Here is an 18,145-nt window from a genome sequence, read left to right as displayed (position 1 = left end):
AGCTTCATTTTGGAATGAGAGGAATCACCATCACATGAAGGTGAATGTGTGATCTCTAATTGGGAGCTTGTTAAAAAGCCTCCTGAACTACCTGGGAGTGAAGTCAGCCATTTTGGAAATGATTAATTTATCTTTATTTATTTAGTTAATGTCTTATTTAAAGCACATTTGGTTTGAGAGAACACAATACTGTACACCATGTTGCTCTCTTTTCGAAGCTTTGTATTTGCTGACATCCAGTGGTTAACTGGTGAAACGAGGGGGACACTATCAAACAACCATATGTCAAAGTGTCTGTGTTAGAACATTAACATAAATAGTAATAACAGTTATAATTAAGTAATGATCCAGTATTCATTCATTATATGGCGTAAAAGTATTACTTAAACCTAGTTGAGATTAAGTATGCAGACTTTGTTTTTAATCTTTTTCTTAATGGATTCTTTTTCTGTGACTAACCTAAATGCTACTTTTAGATCCTTATTTAAATGTTGAAGGTTACGCCGGAAATATTCCCAGACTCCATATTTCAAATTAAACACTTTTACACGTTATAGTTAACTCTTTATCCGTCTGTGTTCTGAATATTTCTCTCAAGGCCAAATCTCCAAATAACAAAAGTGCCATCACCCAAAATCCAAAACTAAACTATCAATGTTTTATGATGGCTTTTTTAGTTAGTTTACAGCTTCAAATCAATCAATATGCAGAAATGGTCAATTCAGTTGCATCCAAAATGACAAATAATCCATGGACAGGGTGAGGGAGGGTAGTGAGGTGAGATGGGGGAGTGACAGAGAGGTGGAGGGAGGAAGAGGTGGAGGCGCCAGGACAGAGCAGAGGGAGCAGCAGAGGAAGAAGCACACCTGGACTTCAGGTAGGACGTGTTTCTGTTGAATGCTTCTGTATTGTTTAGGCACTTCTTGTATACATTTTGCAGTTAAGAATCTGAATTAAAGCCACTGCTTAGCTCATGGAATTTGGAAATAAAGAGGCAGTTCTTTGCTGACAGATTTCTTAGTTTTAACCGACTGAACTGCATTTCATTTACATTTCAAAGAGCTCTTTACCTGCGAGCTTTATGCTCCATACGTTGCGGTGAATGGCTCCATTGTTTAGTTTCGATACGCTGGAATGCTCCTGCACATCCTGCATAATCCTCTCAATTATGAATGCTATCATTTATTCTATAGTCTCAGCACCTCAGCAGAGGCCATCCGGTAACCAAGCAACTAGTGCCTCTCATTCATCATTAAAGTGGGGTAACATGAGAAGACCCGGTGGCCTGCCTCCAGGAGAGTGACCGGGATTTGTTCCTGACACATAAACTACATTTTCCTTCAATCCAACAAAGACCGATGACTTGGTAACCTGATGCAGTTCTGACATTGAGATTTACTCAAAACAATGTTTTTATGTTCTAAATTCTTCCTTTTAGTTATTTTTCATGTGGAATTTCCACCATCCTCATCAGCATTGGACAAATGTCACCCACAAATAACATCTGAAACATAGTGTTTAAACATGTGAATCAGATTGTATCCATTGACGCTGTTAGGTCACTTGTTTCCAGGGGGACTTTATCGTGAGCATGCAGAAGTAAACTGACACCTCACCCTTTCATCCTTGCAAAGGCCGTGTTGTTTTGCTCCTGAGGGGAAAGGGCTCCATATCTAGTTCTACACTGTTAACATATATATACGCTGATATCCACAATTGCCAACTCAGAATATTATATTTTTTGCACAGTCATAAAGACTCAGGTAAACAAAACAAAAGAAGGGCTGACCCCTCTCCTCGCAGTGTCTCGCATATTTTGTGCTGGTGGTGACAGACAGAGTTCAGTTTCAATCCCCTCAGCAGATAAGCGCTGCTGTTTCCACAAGCTGTGACAATGAGGGTCTGTGCCTCATTCAGAAGCAGCTATTCCACCCGGTTTAAGGTTTCATGATGAGTGCCATTAAGTGAAGTGACTTGGCTCAGAAGTCCCTCTGCTTTACAGGCATGCATTGATCCTTTAATGATCATATGAGGTCAGACATAGCTTTAAATACTGATGTAATATCCCATTTATTTGAACAAGTGAAGCATGACTTGCTACTTCAAGGCAAAGCTGAAATGAGAAACGTACATTAGATGCGCTTAAACAAACTGGTGGTCAAAATCCAACATTTTCTGTTGTAGCGATAAGAGGTCCGAACACAACACTGACCTCAGGCCAACAGAACAGTGGTTACCTGGTAGCCCTTCACAGTCTGGTTTGAAACTGGATATATTGTTGGAGGGATAAAGTTGCAACGGAAGGGAACATGTGTCCCAGTTTTAAAACATCAACAGAAATGTGCACTAGACCTCAGACCTCTGAACTCTTTTGTTGTTCTTTAAAAAAGTATTTAAGATAAGATAAGATAAAGCTTTATTGTCTCCCTTAGGAGCAATTTGTCTTGGGCATCAAGACAATACACATAAAACATTCAGGTCAATCAGTCATAGATACAGAACAGAGATCACATATCACATGGCAAAGAAACAAACAAGAAACACACAGGTACAGAACTTTCCCTATTGTATTATACATAAATCAATATTGCACTTTCCCTACTGCACCTATGCATAGTGTCCGTCAAATTGCACATATCCCTATTGTGTCCATACCTATTTACACATATTGCACTTCCCCTATTTAACCTTCTCGATTGCACAAACTACACTGAAACATTGCACCTCCCAACAACTCCTAACAGCATAATCACAATTGTTCCTGACTGTTCAGCAGCTTGATTGACAGCGGAACAAAAGAAAACGTATACCTGTTCAATTTACAGTTTGGTAATCTATACCTTCTGCAGCTCAAACTCTCTATACAGGATGTGTTTGGGGTCGCATGTGATTTTACGGCTTTCTCACCATCTCCTCAAATACCTCCTGAAGAGAGGACGGTGGAAGTATGCCAATTATTTTTCCAGCCCTTTTTATCAAGCTCTGGAGTTGTGATTTAGATTGAACTGACAAGTTACCAAACCATGTTGTGTTGCCATAACGAATAATAGACTCAATTGCTGCCCTGTAGAACATTAGCATGATGCATGTATCCACTCCATGAACCCTGGCTTATCTTTGAGCATGCCGGATCCACCTGATGGGCCCAGCCTAACTGAGCATCAAAATAAATCCCCAAATATTTAAAACGTGTAACCTGCTCAACTCCCTCCCTGTTGATAAGGACGGGCTGTGATCACCTGCTGACTTGGGGTCAAAGATCATTTCCTTTGTTTTTTTAACATTTAATATATAATACTTTTTTTTTTGCACTTTCTCTTTGTCTCAACAGGAACACACCAAAAGTAGTGAAAAGTGAAACCTTGATTGACAAGAGGATTGTTGGAATCTACTGTTCACAATGTTAATGCCATCTCATTCAGAGAGGAGAGCCCGCCTTGGGCTCACCGCCCTGCTGACACACAGCACTCCAAAGCAGAGACATGTGAGCTCCCCTCCGCCCCTAACGTTTACCCCAAGGGAGTCCGTCTTCACGCCTATATCTCTTGCTTCACCACCTCCCTGGGTGACTCAAGCTCTTGCCAACCTGGAGCAAGGTGAACAAGAACTCCAGAGCCTCAGGGAGCGACAGCAGCTCGAAGTGGACGAGGTGAACCGTGAGTTGGACAACGCTGCGATTGACGCTCACAGAGAGGAGCGTCGCCTTCTTGAGAAGATTGAGCAAGACCACAGAGAGACCCAGAGACACATCAGCCAGGTGAAAAGGGAGAACGCTGCAGCTGTGAGAGTTGTGCAGTCACTTGTTGACCAGCAACTTAGAAAAGTTGGACAACTGAAGGAACAGATACAAAGATGGGGCAGTACTGCTGGTGGATCCAACAAAAATCAGCTCCAAAGAGGAGCGGCAGAGCTCACCCAACCTTGGGAGATCTCTCTAACAATGAAAAGGGTCAGCTTCTTACCAAGCACAGGGTCCAAGGCCTTCAGCTTAGGGGGAGTTGAAGTTCAAGAGCAAGGTATGCTCTACCCAATTGGTGTCTGTGGTGACCAAGGACAAAAGTGTGCCTTGCACTCAGGGGATGCAGCATTTTCAATTAACCCAGTCGAAATTCGAAAAGAACCCCAACCAAACAGAGCTGGGCAAAGGAAGAGTCCAGAGGAGAGCAATAAGGCCAACATGCGTGTTGTCCGGAAACTACGTCTGTCAAGCTCTGCAGAGAATGAGGAGGATCTCAAATCACCCACCTCGAAGTCCCCAATACCAAGACATCGTGGTACATCTGAGTCATCCCAAGACGAGGACGTAGAGTCCTTGTGTTCAGACACACAGGGGCAAGACCTTTTCCTTGCTATCCCACCGGTCTCCAGTCAAGGAGAATCTGAAGGTGATGAATCTGACAGCAGACAAAATGGAACAAAGAGGCGCTCCATACTGAAGGGTAAGAGGAGGCAAAAAGCCCTTGTCTTGGTTTCATGTGAAGAACCGTCCTGCCCTACAGACGCAAAAAGCAGTTATGCAGCAACATCTCCAAAGACTATTCGCAAAGCCTCCCCCTCAAGGTACAGTCTTGTAGATCATCCACTTTCACAACGCAACCCAACCAAGAAAAAGACCTCAAATCAATCTTCAATGGACAGTGGAAGTCCTCCATCCCCAGTGGACAGTGAGGATTCGTCTTACATCTATACTGTGAATATTCCATCCAATGAATCCCTCAATCGAGAGCACTATCGCTCAATGTCCATCACTGACCTCTCAGGTAAACTGAGCACTTTGATAAAAGGTGACAAAGGTGAGCGTAGAGGAATTAGGAAGGTCAACAGAATGCGTTTAGCCTATGAACCTGCCACTCTTGAAGAAGGCCAAGTTAATGACACTGAATCTGACAGGAACAACATTATTTGTGAAGCACAACGATCAAGATCGCAGACCCGTGTTACACAGGGTTCAAGTTTAAACAGCGTGAGCAGATCTCTCTCAATGTCAGCCATTGAAGGAGACAAATTACACCTCGGTAAGGAACCACAGCAATACAACAAGAACAAGACAGAGAGTGTCGTGCCAGCATCGGGGGAAGTGGAGGAGGGCGGTTCAACGGCGCTCGACTCAGCCTATCTGGTCCAACAGTTTGGAAAACAAGGATCAGGTCGCACTGACTTCAACCTACCAAGCGGCGTCCATACAACCATCAAGGGGCAACTCTTTGTGGTGGATTGTGGAAACGCCCGCATTCAGGTGACCGATCTCCAGAAGAACGTCGTACAGCAAGTGACTCCTTCAGGATCAGAAAGGTCTTCCCGCATCTGCAACTACTTTGACGTGGCTGTGAACTCAAAAGGCCTCATCGCCCTGACCTGTGCGGCTGAACGAGCTGTGCTGGTCTTCAACCGTCATGGACGCCTCCTGCAAACGTTTGGAGGCACTTTGATTGGTGCTACCAACGAAGAGCTCGATGCCCCCAGAGGGGTGACAGTTACACGCCAAGATGAGTTCTTGGTCGCTGACCTAAAGCGTGGCACCCTTACTTCCCTAAAGCTGGACCCCAAAACAGGGGCCAGGTTGGAGCGCACGGTGGTGACTGGGTACCACAGACCCTACCTGGTGGCAGCCTGTCTCACTACTGGGTTAATGGCAGTGTCGGAACGGGGAAATGAGACTGGACGCGTCCCATGCATCCGGGTCCTGGAGCCTGGCTGGAACACTATTCGGATCCTAGGGGTGTGCTCTGGCTTGGGGCCTGTTCTCACCTTCCCTTGGGGTCTCTGTATTGACAGTGATGGGGATGTCCTGGTGGCAGACTGGGGAAAGCAGCACCACCGTGTTCTCATCTACCCATCCACAGGTGTTGGCTGGCCCCTGGTGAATGACAGCCTCAGCAGCCCGAGGGGCCTGGCGCTGCTCCCCGATGGTCACATGGTCGTGTCAGACAGCATGAATCACTGCATCAAGATCTACCACTACAAGTAAACCGCGGAGGATGACAAACAAAGAGATAGAAACAAACATGGATAGAGTTAGCACTACATTTTAGAAGTTATTTATAATATCATAGGGAAATTATAATGTGAGTATTATTTACAGCCTCTACCTCCTACCTACTTTAATTTGACGTTTGATGAGAGTTAAATTGGGGATTGACCTCTATAATCACTATATTATTTAGAATTATGGACAATTGTTACAAATTATTTACATCATACCTATCCATTAAAAATAAACATGTAAGAAAGTAAAAATGCATGCTTTACATTTCCCTTGAGTGTTTATAAAATGTTTTTATTCCAATTCAAAACCTTTATTTATCCAGGTAAAATCCCATTGAGATCAATGATCTCTTTTTCAAGGGAGACCTGCAGCAGTAGGTTCCACAAGAAGACAACAACATAAACAACAGAACAACAACAGGACATCATACAGCATCATTACAGGGATTACAATGTATCAACAACCCATAATGCTCTGTTCCTGAACGATATACGATGACATTTTGTGAATTATACCCATAAGGAAAAACATTTTATCAATCAATAATCAAGACGAGTTAGAGAACTTTGAGTGTAATCAGCCAATCAATAGTTAAGTTAGCTTTATGATTATTTGTATTGTCCATATCTCTGACTGGAAAACATTAAACTTTGGTTTACATCTAATATTGCATGTTCCTGTTGTCACTGGGGCTAATGTCCAACCCTTTAGCTTTTGGGTATTTGTCTGTGACCAGAATTTCCCCAAAACACCTGTTTTCCCTGAAAAGTCTGTAATCAATAAAAAAAAAGGTACAAGGCGCTGATCCAAAGAACACATGCAGCAAATTAGTAATTGCCCAATTTTGCAACAACGGAAATTCTGACACACAGCGTATGTAAACAACCGCCCACACACACACACACACACACACACACACACACACACACACACACACACACACACACACACACACACACACACACACACACACACACACACACACACACACACACACACACACACACACACACACACACACACACACACACACACACACACACACACACACACACACACACACACACACACACACACACACACACACACACACACACACACACACACACACACACACACACACACACTGCAGTATAAAGTGCAGGTTCAGTTTCTGCTCCACAGCCTGACAGAGGACATGGAGCTGAGCACCACAACTCTGTTGCTGTGCCTCGCACTCGCCCTTAGTAATGCAGCACCTGTGTGAGTATTAATCAACTACTTCATCTTGAAATTAATTTACACTCATTCGGTCACGATGTGCTAGTTTTAATACTGATCTCAAGATCCTTCACTGTCAACATCATGTGCATTTCCAAGAGTTGTTCCAAGCCTTGAAAAGAGACCTCTGTGTGTTTCTTTAGGCTACAAAGCAAAAAGTATATATGTAGATAAAAAGAAAGTGAAGAAAGTCACTGTTTATCCATTTCATAACTGTGTTTATCCATTCTCAAAGTCCACAGTTTGGATCAATTGTTCAAATAAAGAAGTGCATAGTCAATCATGTCACTGATTGACCTTGTTTCAACATGACTCAAGGATCTTTCAAAATGAAATGTTATGTGGTGGAAATTAAGGATCTATTTTATGATCCACAGGCCTGGTGATGCAGCAGTAGACGGTAGGTTTAAATATATATATTACAATGATAACCTGTCTCATATACACATTAACTGTATTTTCCAATCATTTCAGTTGCTCTGATTGTAACAAGAGATATTATGTCCATGTGTAGATGCTTCTCTACCAGACCGGTGTGATGAGATTGGGTTTGATGCAATTACTCCTGACGAGAATGGAACCACTTTCTTCTTCAGAGGTGCGGAACATTTCTGATAAAGAATAATGGAATTTATATTCTAGTCTAATTTTAAACTGATGATTTCCCTTTAGGTAGCCACTTGTGGAAAGGCTTTCGAGGTCCAGCTCAGCTGTCCAATGAGTCCTTCCAGCAGCTTGATGACATCCATAACATCGGCCATGTTGATGCCGCCTTCCGCATGCACAACATAAAGCACGAAGGCGACCACGATCACATGTATTTCTTCGTGGTACGATCCACGGATACTATTACTTGTGATGTGGTTTGCCAAAATATTCTTATCCAAAGCTATATTTCTACCTGTCCTTTTTCTGATCTTATCTATAGGATGACAAGGTGTTCAGATATTATGGCCACGCTCTGGAAAACGGGTATCCGAAAGACATCCAGCAAGACTTCCCAGGAGTCCCCTCTCATCTGGACGCGGCTGTGGAGTGCCCCAAAGGAGAGTGCATGGCCGACTCAGTTCTGTTCTTCAAGGGTGAGTTGGCATTCGTGGTAGAACTATTCATCTCGCTGAGTGGAAAGTATCACAGAACTGTGCTTCCCTCACTAATATAACGATAATGCTGCTCCCTAGTGGAGGAAAGTAGCTGCACCGGGAATACATTTAGTCATGAAGCCAGACCTTCTTCCCCCAAACACAGGTCGTAAGGTCGTCTGTAAAAAACAGCTTATGATGACTTTTTGCTTTTTTATAACGCTCCATAGTAAATATGACAGGGGCAAAGGAGGAAGTCGGGAGACACCTACTTTTTTCCTACAGGGATCATTTAAGGTTTATCTTATCTTATAATATGAAGAGGGTATTGGCAACTAGGACTATTTGTGTCCCGTGTACAACAACATCCACATATTTATATACACATACGTTTTAATTAGACCTTTGTTAACAATTGAGCACATTCAAACAAATAATTGCCCCCACAGGACACGATGTACATGTTTATGACATTGCAACAAAGACAGTGAAGACCAAGACGTGGTCCCACCTGCCTGTCTGCACCTCTGCTTTGCGCTGGCTAGAGCACTACTACTGTTTCCACGGAAACAACTTCACCAGGTTCCACCCGGTATTAGGACAGGTGAGCGGCGGTGTTTACCCAAAAGACGCCCGCGATTACTTCATGAAGTGCCCCAACCACGGTGAGTTCATCCGGAAAAGAACAATGAAGTTTGATTCAAATGAGTTTCTTGTAAGAAATAGAAACAGATGTATTTTTGGGTGAACGTATAATCTTCTGTTCAGGTCATGGCGGTGGCCACACATCCCTGAATTGCAGTGATATCAAAATAGATGCCATCACCACTGATGATGCAGGCAAAAGTTACGTATTCGCAGGTAAAGTAACAAAAATAATAACAAAATAAGAGGTCTTTAAATGAATATTCCAACATTCAGCTATTTTCCTTTGATAATTTGTCAAGAACTTTCTGTGAAGCTTTCTTTAAGACTGTATTTCAAACCCCCTTTAGGCACCAACTACATGCGTCTGGACACCAGGCGTGAAGGCCTCCACGCCTTCCCAATCGCCAGGTGGTGGAAGGAGGTGACCAACGGGGTGGATGCTGTCTTTTCCTACTCTGACAACATGTACTTGATTAAGGTAGGTCTTACAGTAACGACAAAAAGACAATTTATTTGTGTATGTGTTGAAATGAATACACCCTGTTCTCCCAAACGCACGCAGGATGATCAGGTTTACATCTACAATGCAGCCGCTCAGTACACCCTGATTGAAGGATACCCTAAAACCCTGAAGGAGGAGCTCGGCATTGAAGGACACGTGGACGCTGCTTTCGTCTGTCCTAGTCATGCCACAGTTCATATTATCACAGGTAAGGTCGCTACGGGCTTATCCAATTCATGTTTGGGTTAAAAGTTTTCTGCTCGACTGCTAAAATATTTCTTCAACAGGAGGGACGATTCGTGCGATCGACCTATCTGCCACGCCCAGGGTCGTGACCCAGGAGTGGACCCTGCCTTTCTCCCACATTGACGCTGCTTTGTGCAGTGCAGAAGGAATTAATGTGTTCATAGGTGCAACGTATTACCACTACGAAAGCCCCATCACACTGGCTACGAGCAGAATCGCCCCTGAGCCTCAACATGTTAACACAGCAATGATGGGATGTAAGGAGTAGGATGAAAGAACATTCAAACCTTTTATTCCCCTACTACGCACGCAAGAAAATAAATGGCATGTATCCATAAGAATCTAAATCACTTGGTAAACAGGTACAAACGTGAGTTTTTGGAAAAGTGTACCCCCCATGATGAATAAAATGTTGAAACTACTGGAGTGTCCTTTTAGTGGTTGGTGTGCCACTATTTATGGTATCTTTATCATAGAAAATAACATGCATTATTGGTTTGATGTTTTCAAGTTGCATGTATGTGAAAATTAGAACTATAAAAACTATGATGAGGAATAACATCCAAAGGCAAAGTTTAAAGTAATGATGGAGTTTGGCCACAAGAGGCCCTACTGTACACATGAATGAGTTACAGCAGAAGTAACAGCGGATCAGATCCAAACTGAGCTGATATCGTATGCACAGGTTAAGGAGCAGGTCCTTTTGCACATTTTCCAACTGGGATTTTTAACTAAATACTCTGAACTTCCTTAAAATATGTAAATGCTCTGCAATAGTGTGAAAATGCAGCCAATATACGTACAATATACTGCAAAAACAACTCTACATTCAGCTTCAATGTTTGGCAGCTTCATACAAATGAAAGGGAGTTGCTGCTCCACTTGGTGTTGCCAGCAACAAGTTGCAGCTGTGCTAAAGATCTGCAGGCCGGGACTCTATTAGGAGAAATGCTTGTTTCATTAACAATAAGCCTGACAGAGGCATTTTTACTTCATATATTAAAGGTTTGAAGCAGTGCTGCGTAAAACACACAGATTTGCTGCCAATATTTGTTTAATTTTTTGACCAATATAATAGTCAATATATTATAAATGTTTGTATTATTTTTTTTTAAATATGGTATTATGAGGTAGCCTACATCGTTTTATTTTCGAGAGCTTTTAACGGCTATCATCTGCTTGTATTTGTGTTGGGTGTTTATATTATGTCTAAAAGAAAAATAACTTTTCAAATTAAGTTCCTGTCCGTTTTTTCAATATAATCCCCGCAACAACAAAGTGAGCTTTCAATTTCCACTTCACTAAAGTCAAAATGTTTATGACCAAAAACAGTTCTAGTCTAGTTATCACAATATACAGTATTTCAGTGTTGTCCATGCCCATATCAGGTCGTACGGTCACGTAGGCAGCAGCCACCAAGAGCCCAGAGCTGGGGAGGCATTAGCAGCCATTCACGGCCCTTTCACTCCCTGGAGAGGGTTTTGTTCAGACAAAATCCCTGGGACTTTCAGCTCACATAAAGGAAGTGCTGGCCTCAGCACGGCTTAATGGGCGAGGCCATGAGGACACAGCACACACACGCACGCACACACGCACACAAACACACACACACACACACACACACACACACACACACACACACACACACACACACACACACACACACACACACACATACTTGCACCGAAACGTGAATTCACGTGCACATGGAGACACCACCGCGGATACACATATGCACAGCAGACAGTACGGACTGCCGTTGCACACACACAGCTGCCAGCTATCCAGTAATACTAATAACGGAAGCTTAGATATTAAACATTTATTTTATTTTGTTCAATTTCAATTTGTATTTCTGATCAATACATTTAATTCCATTTTGAAACATCTCTTGGACACGCAGAGATGGCAGTGGCATTACAGGAAAGACCACCAGGTCACCATGATGATTGGTTCTCTGGGGACCATGAGCATCCAGCTAGAAGTATCTTTATTCCACGTGGAACTAATGTTGAATAAACCACGCTGGTATCCCCAGTGCTAATCCATAGGTCATACTGAATGTCACCCTGCACCAATAAAGCGTTCAGAGAAATTGTTCTAGAAATAATATTCCGAGTATAAAATCCAGAAAGATGGCGCACACGGACATCGAGGAGTCCCGTGTAAAACAAAAAACTCACAGTTTACTTATTTTGGTGACTACTTAACCTCCGTGCATTACTGAATATACCTAACACATGTAGTTATTATAACCATGACATTTTCCTTAAACACAACCAAGTACTTTTGTTGTCTAAACATGTCATAGTTTAGTTTAACCACGTGTTTAAAACGTTGACCGCGTGCCCGTATGTGACATTTACACGTTCCCCTAAACGAGTACTTATGTTGCCAAAAAATAACCAAGGAGTTTTGTTTGTGTTCACAACGTCAACTACTCGTTTAAATCCATTCGTGACATATTGTGAAGGAGGTACGTGCGTTATACCCAAAAAAGCACTAAATGCAAAGCGACCTTGAAAGGCATTTCCATGAGATCACGTTGAATAAACTCACACACATCACCGGGGTAAGGCACAATCTTGTATTTTTGCACAGCACAATAATAACAGAGGGTAATTGAACACGCATTGAACACAGAAGAAAAGAGATCCAGGAAGAAAGTGCAAACCATGACAGACATAGGTATGGTACAAAAAGTTTATTCAGTAACAGTTCTGTAAACATCTGAGGTAAATGAACATTTACATCAACATGTTCTTTAACAAAAGGTTCAGACGCAAGGCACTTCTCTTCAAAGACAGTTGTTTGACAACGGGAGAAATAGCAGGGTGGTTCTTTGTTTCTAACTCGTGCGATTCTGTGTCCCTGCTTGAAGGGGCGCCGTGAAAATCCCTCCACATAACCTCTGTTTTTCTTCACGGGACCTTTCATTCAAGGCTCATCCACATCCGGGAAAAGTTGGAACGGCCAAAAGTATCTCAATCAGTATTGAGGACAGAAAAGAACTATCGCTTTAGGTTCTTTTTAGTCTAATTTCATATTGTTATTCCCATAAATAAACAAAAATATGTTGATATCCCTTTTCCAAGGACACCCTTTCTTTTTTCCATTTAAACTATCTTCATATCCTCATTACAGTGATCTATTACTATTTAACTGAGCAAATCTTTATCACCATATTGTCAGTACTAAGAACAGCGAGGAACAACAACACATGTCAGTGATTGTAATAAGTCCAATGACCTTTGTCGTCTTTTAGAGACAAAGGTCAACAATTGTTCCCAGAATAATAAAAGGGGTTTTAAAATGTCGGTGTTAGGGTTCGGGTTGAGGCTACCAAGCAAAGCTCTTTACAGGTTCCATCCTGTATTGTGAAATCTTTGGCACACATATCTTTGGTTAGATTTGACACATCACAGCTAACGTGCTTCAACTTTGTTGAAAAAAAAAGTAGTTTTTTGGCACCCAAGATTTGTAGAAAGACATGTAAATATTCGACAGAGTCAGCGAAAAGCAAATATATATATATTATCTATATATATGTTTGGTTCATGCTGAAATCCTGCCTGAAGCGATCAGAAGTTACAGGGCAGACATTTAGTCTGGAGAGCACTAACAATGTTTGATAAGCACAATGTCCTTCAACGTGTTGAAGCCTGGACCTCGTAAATGCTTACCAAATGCAAAAGGAGTATTAACTAAAGTTTGCCAGCGACTGATAATAAAACTGCTTCCAAATACAATACAACGAGCGTATTGGCTTAGTTAGAGTTAGATAGGAAGTCAGTCACCACTCTCATTCCATTCACTATCAAGCTGCATTCAAGAGACTTTGATAAGCTTCAAGACTGGAAAAAAATCCACCAAACTATTTCTATAAAAAAATCATAATCTTTGATAATGTGCAAAAGTTCATCATTTGTGATGAACATACATACATTAACATAAGCAATGTATAAGTTACCATTAATTCTAACTCTGAGCTTAATCCAAAAGCGTTCACAGGCTGTTGAGCTAATAGATGTTCCAAGATGCCATGGGTGTTATTATTTATACGATATGTGGCCATTGGAGAGTCACTCTCAGATCTGACTTATCGAACACCACGGTGTTCTTTCAGGACAACGCCATGGGTTATTTAGCTGACAGTAAAACATGGAAACAGACCTGGACAAAAGTACAACAACAATGAAGACCGTGAGATGTGGTTGAAGCTTCAGAGAAAGTGAGTAAGGGGACCTTGAGTTAAGATTATTTTTTTAAACTACAAAAACAACATTTTGTTTAATTCAAAATGTCAACGTATTCAAATCAGACTTATATTGGGTTGTTTTAGTTATGTGTTTAAATGCTATAGCTAGCACTGTTGTATTATTCTAGTATTATTCCAAGTATATGAAACCTATATTCTGCTCGGAGAGAAACACAAAGATATACAAACCCAGAATGATGTTCGCCCCAAACCTAAATCCTTTGTCCTCTTGCTAATAGGGAGCCTTTGCATTCCTGAATGAAAACATTCAGAGTAAGATTTGATCAATTAAAGCTGTTGGGAAGTACATTTAAATCAGCCATTTTCGGTTTGGTTTATGTTTTTTTCTTTAGGCAGGAATTAATAAGAAGAACAGGAAAAGTGAACATTCCTATGTGGGATATCTGTTAAGAACTGACAGAGAAATAAAAGTTTTTTAGATCATATCGCTTTCTTTTTTTCCAAAAAAATCTAAAAGCTACATTATAATCTAAGTCTAGAAAAACAACCTCGAGTCCTCCTACAGATCAGCTAGGGGCACTCGACAGGTCTGTAACACACTGCAAACACAAGCATCCCAAAGAAGGGGAAGGGAAGGTTCAAGCTGCAGAGCTTCAAATCGCTGGAGACATAGTTAAGGCGCTCGATCGAGTAATATAAAAAAAAGACCGCAACTCTTCTAACATTGGGTTTTTGCATAAAGTGACCTGTGGGGCCAATGTCAGAAAACGCTAAAGCACTTTTGATCTTCTGGGTAAAAGTCGCTATAAATTGCAGCTTGAGCAGAAACTACCTGTTTTCAAATGTAGCTAGTTTCTCTAAAACATCTTTGGTGCCTATCAATACTTTGAATATATTTACATATGTATATACTTTATAGTTTACGCTGATGGAACTGCAGAGATGTAATCTTTTAAAACACTGAAACATAATTAAAGGTACACACACACACACACACACACACACACACACACACACACACACACACACACACACACACACACACACACACACACACACACACACACACACACACACACACACACACACACACACACACACACACACACACACACACACACACAGCCTGTGAAGCCTAAGGACTCTGTCTCAGGGTGGGACCTCGGTGAGTCCCTCTCTTCATTGAAACTCCAGGCTGTGTGAGCGCGGCACACTCGTACGGACACGACGCACGGACTGTTCGGCTCCATCATCACGTCACGGTAAGAAATGAAAATAAAGAAACCTCTCCTCCGATGTCTCACAGAAAATAAATAAAAGATAAATGAAAATAAAGGAATATAGTAACGCTGCCTCTACGCCCCCAATTGATAAGTTAGTCCAATCAGAATCATCATCACTATAACCTCTTCTTACTTGTGTCTGTGTCTGTGCTGATATATATATATATATATATATATATATATATATAGTATATTATATATATATTGCTGTGTGTGAAAGTGAGTTTGCTAAGGAAATGCTGATGGTATGTTTCAAGGATTAATACAAATAAATATGCTTATTCACGAAGAAGATCGATACTACTAGCTAGCGTTTTTATTTTGGCTACTTTTTGGTAAGTTCTCTTTTTATTTTTGAATTGCCTTCCTTGCCTGCAGTTATTGATTGGGCTTGTTTATTGAACATCTATTTTAATTGCACGTATCAACTATGATGTTTGCCTGGTCAGGCCAAACTATTTCTATCTCTACTTCTACCTTATCATTCTGAGATGAAAGTGAGCAGCCCCCTCCAAATGAATAGTGTTTTCTTCATGCAGGCAGGTCAGTAGCTGGAGGGCATGCTTTCTATGTGTTTTCTACATGTACACATCATGTCTGCATGGTTGTGTAAATGTGTGTGTGTGTGTGTGTGTGTGTGTGTGTGTGTGTGTGTGTGTTAGCTACACTGCCAAGTCGTCGGGACGAGCTCGGACGCTGCCGCTCCTGAAGGCCCGACTCGGCTTCCGGATGTTCGGCGCGGGAGAAGCGGGAGGCGGGTGCATCTCTGCCCTGGTTACCACGGTGAAGTCGTCATGTAGGCCCATTCGAGGCGATGTAGTTTCTTCATCCTCCACCTCCTCCGGTGCAAGGGGGGAGAGAGGGGTGTGACGAGGAAGTGTAGGAAACTCAGAGTGTTCCTCCCCATCTGGGAGTGGCGGGGTGCTCTCCCCGTGAGGAGAGGAGGAGGAGGAGGTGGTGGGAGGAGAGGGCAGAGGAGGAGGGCAGGAGGAGGAGTTTTGCCCTTCCCGATTGTTGTGCTCCAGCGCCATGTTGCTCCAGTTCTGATCCATCTCCATCAGCTGACTGCGGCCCCCGACACTCCCCCTCTCGCCGTAAAAGGAAGTGGGCTGGGCCTCCAACAGGAAGTCGTCTGGGTGGAACTCGTCCATCTTTAGTGCTGCGGGCACAGACATCACTGCAGAGGAGGCTTCAGCTGGACTGTAGCCTCCGCCCTCCGCTGCTCCACCCCCCATCACGTTCATGCAGGAGTACGGGATGGACTCACTGCTGACCCCCTGCTTGACCTTCTTCCAGCCCAGGTGGTATATCTCCAACAGGTTGAGGAGCAGAGACACGCAGGCAACCACCAGCATGAAGATGATGAAGATGGTCTTTTCAGTGGGCCTGCGGAAACAGACAGACAAGATCAGATTTCATTCACAAATGTATAAAAAGTACAAAATAGTATAACATAGAATGAATTAAATCATTTAACACATGACAAGAAAAATGACGAGCCCAATTTTCATTTCAAGTGAGTGTACAAAGTCATGTGATTTCCGTGGAGTACAAAATGTGGTGTTGCATTGCATTGAACACTCAAACTGTCTAACCTGGAGATGAAGCAGTCCACCGTATTGGGGCAGGGCCAGCGGCCACATTTATAGAGCGGCCTCAGGTGGAAGCCATAGAGGAAGTACTGTCCCAGGATGAAGCCCACCTCAAACAGAGTCTTGAAGATGATGTTGAAGATGTAGGTCCTCAGTAACGCCCCGCGGATACGGATCTTGCCGTGCTCATCACGAATAGGCAGCTTCACCTTCTTCCCACCACCTCCTCCTCCGTTACCGACTCCATTGTGATAGAGCGGGTCGTTGTCCTCCTGGTTCCCCCCGGCCTTTCTGAGCTCCTCGTCTCTCTCCCTCCTCTTCTCCTCCATGCGGACTATGTGCAGCACATGGCCCAGGTATATGAGGGTGGGCGTGGAGACAAAGATGATCTGCAGCACCCAGAAGCGGATGTGGGAGATGGGGAAGGCCTCGTCGTAGCAGACGTTCTCGCAACCGGGCTGCTGCGTGTTGCAAGTAAAGTCCGACTGCTCGTCGCCCCAAACCTCTTCGGCTGCTGCGCCCAGAACCAAGATGCGGAAGATGAAGAGGACGGTAAGCCAAACCTGGGGAGGAAGGATGGAGGGATTAAAAAACACCGCAGTTAATGTGATCGTTTCATATTTATCTAGTTAATCAAAGGTCAATCACACCTTTCCAATCACAGTGGAGTGTTCTTGAGCATTCTCCAGCAGCCGTCCCAGAAAGCTCCAGTCCCCCATGCTTCACTCGATCTCTAGCCTGGATGGAAAACAAGAGTTTTAACTTTTAGTTTTGTTATTTTCAGCTGTGGAATACACACTTTGGTTGCTGGAAAGCCAATTACGGCACCAGATTGGGATTCCTCAGGGGAAGGCAGACTTACTAAAATATTGTTGTATTGTCAGTGATAAATCCATCGACCAGATATCAGAAGAAAAACTCTTGATCTGGAAAGGAGAAAGAAATGCTCTGGTCAACATTATATGTCATTTTCAAACATGGATCAAATGTCCATACATAGAATAAATATCACCAATTCTCTTCATCTGTATGGAGTCTCTTATTGTAGGATACAACCAAACTGAATGTTTACTGCTCATGTTTAGTGACTGTCTGACTGCTTAAAGAATCATCTCTATAAACAGATGCCTACATATGTTGGCGACAGTAGACGATGTTGCTTTCTGAAGGGTTCTGGGTCATCAGGTTTGAGCAAGCATTGGTTGCAACAGTCTGTGTTTAGAGCAGAAGAGGCGTAACACATTGGCTTAACATGCACTCTCAGGACTCATCGGCTATGGCCTGACGATGAGCTAGCTGAAACTCTCTTTGAAACGTGTGGAACATA

At 42.7% G+C, this 18,145-nt stretch overlaps 3 protein-coding genes across 3 annotated transcripts; 2 read left to right on the top strand and 1 right to left on the bottom strand.

Moving 5' to 3' along the window:
- The first annotated feature begins 795 nt into the window (after window positions 1-795).
- On the top strand, window positions 796-6,614 carry LOC117457288 (RING finger protein nhl-1-like). The gene is made up of 2 exons (XM_034097269.2): window positions 796-877; window positions 3,332-6,614. The coding sequence occupies exon 2, from the start codon at window positions 3,401-3,403 to the stop codon at window positions 5,966-5,968; it is 2,568 nt and encodes an 855-aa protein (XP_033953160.1). The 5' UTR covers window positions 796-877; window positions 3,332-3,400; the 3' UTR covers window positions 5,969-6,614.
- A 509-nt stretch (window positions 6,615-7,123) lies between these two features.
- hpxb (hemopexin b) lies at window positions 7,124-10,145 on the top strand. Its single transcript, XM_034098609.2, has 10 exons — window positions 7,124-7,228; window positions 7,624-7,646; window positions 7,761-7,844; window positions 7,919-8,076; window positions 8,175-8,328; window positions 8,778-8,993; window positions 9,097-9,189; window positions 9,324-9,454; window positions 9,539-9,686; window positions 9,766-10,145. The coding sequence occupies exons 1-10, from the start codon at window positions 7,164-7,166 to the stop codon at window positions 9,990-9,992; spliced, it is 1,299 nt and encodes a 432-aa protein (XP_033954500.1). The 5' UTR covers window positions 7,124-7,163; the 3' UTR covers window positions 9,993-10,145.
- Window positions 10,146-15,888: 5,743 nt separating this feature from the next.
- LOC117457048 (gap junction alpha-3 protein-like) lies at window positions 15,889-17,537 on the bottom strand. The gene is made up of 3 exons (XM_034096920.1): window positions 17,469-17,537; window positions 16,822-17,381; window positions 15,889-16,612 (listed from the first exon to the last, which is right to left on the bottom strand). Exons 1-3 carry the CDS (start codon window positions 17,535-17,537, stop codon window positions 15,889-15,891), a joined length of 1,353 nt encoding a protein of 450 aa, XP_033952811.1.
- Between the last annotated feature and the right edge of the window lie 608 nt (window positions 17,538-18,145).

This window comes from Pseudochaenichthys georgianus, chromosome 2, assembly GCF_902827115.2.
Source record: "Pseudochaenichthys georgianus chromosome 2, fPseGeo1.2, whole genome shotgun sequence".
NCBI classification, from domain to species: Eukaryota; Metazoa; Chordata; class Actinopteri; order Perciformes; family Channichthyidae; genus Pseudochaenichthys; species Pseudochaenichthys georgianus.
This window is presented reverse-complemented; position numbering and strand designations above follow the sequence as displayed.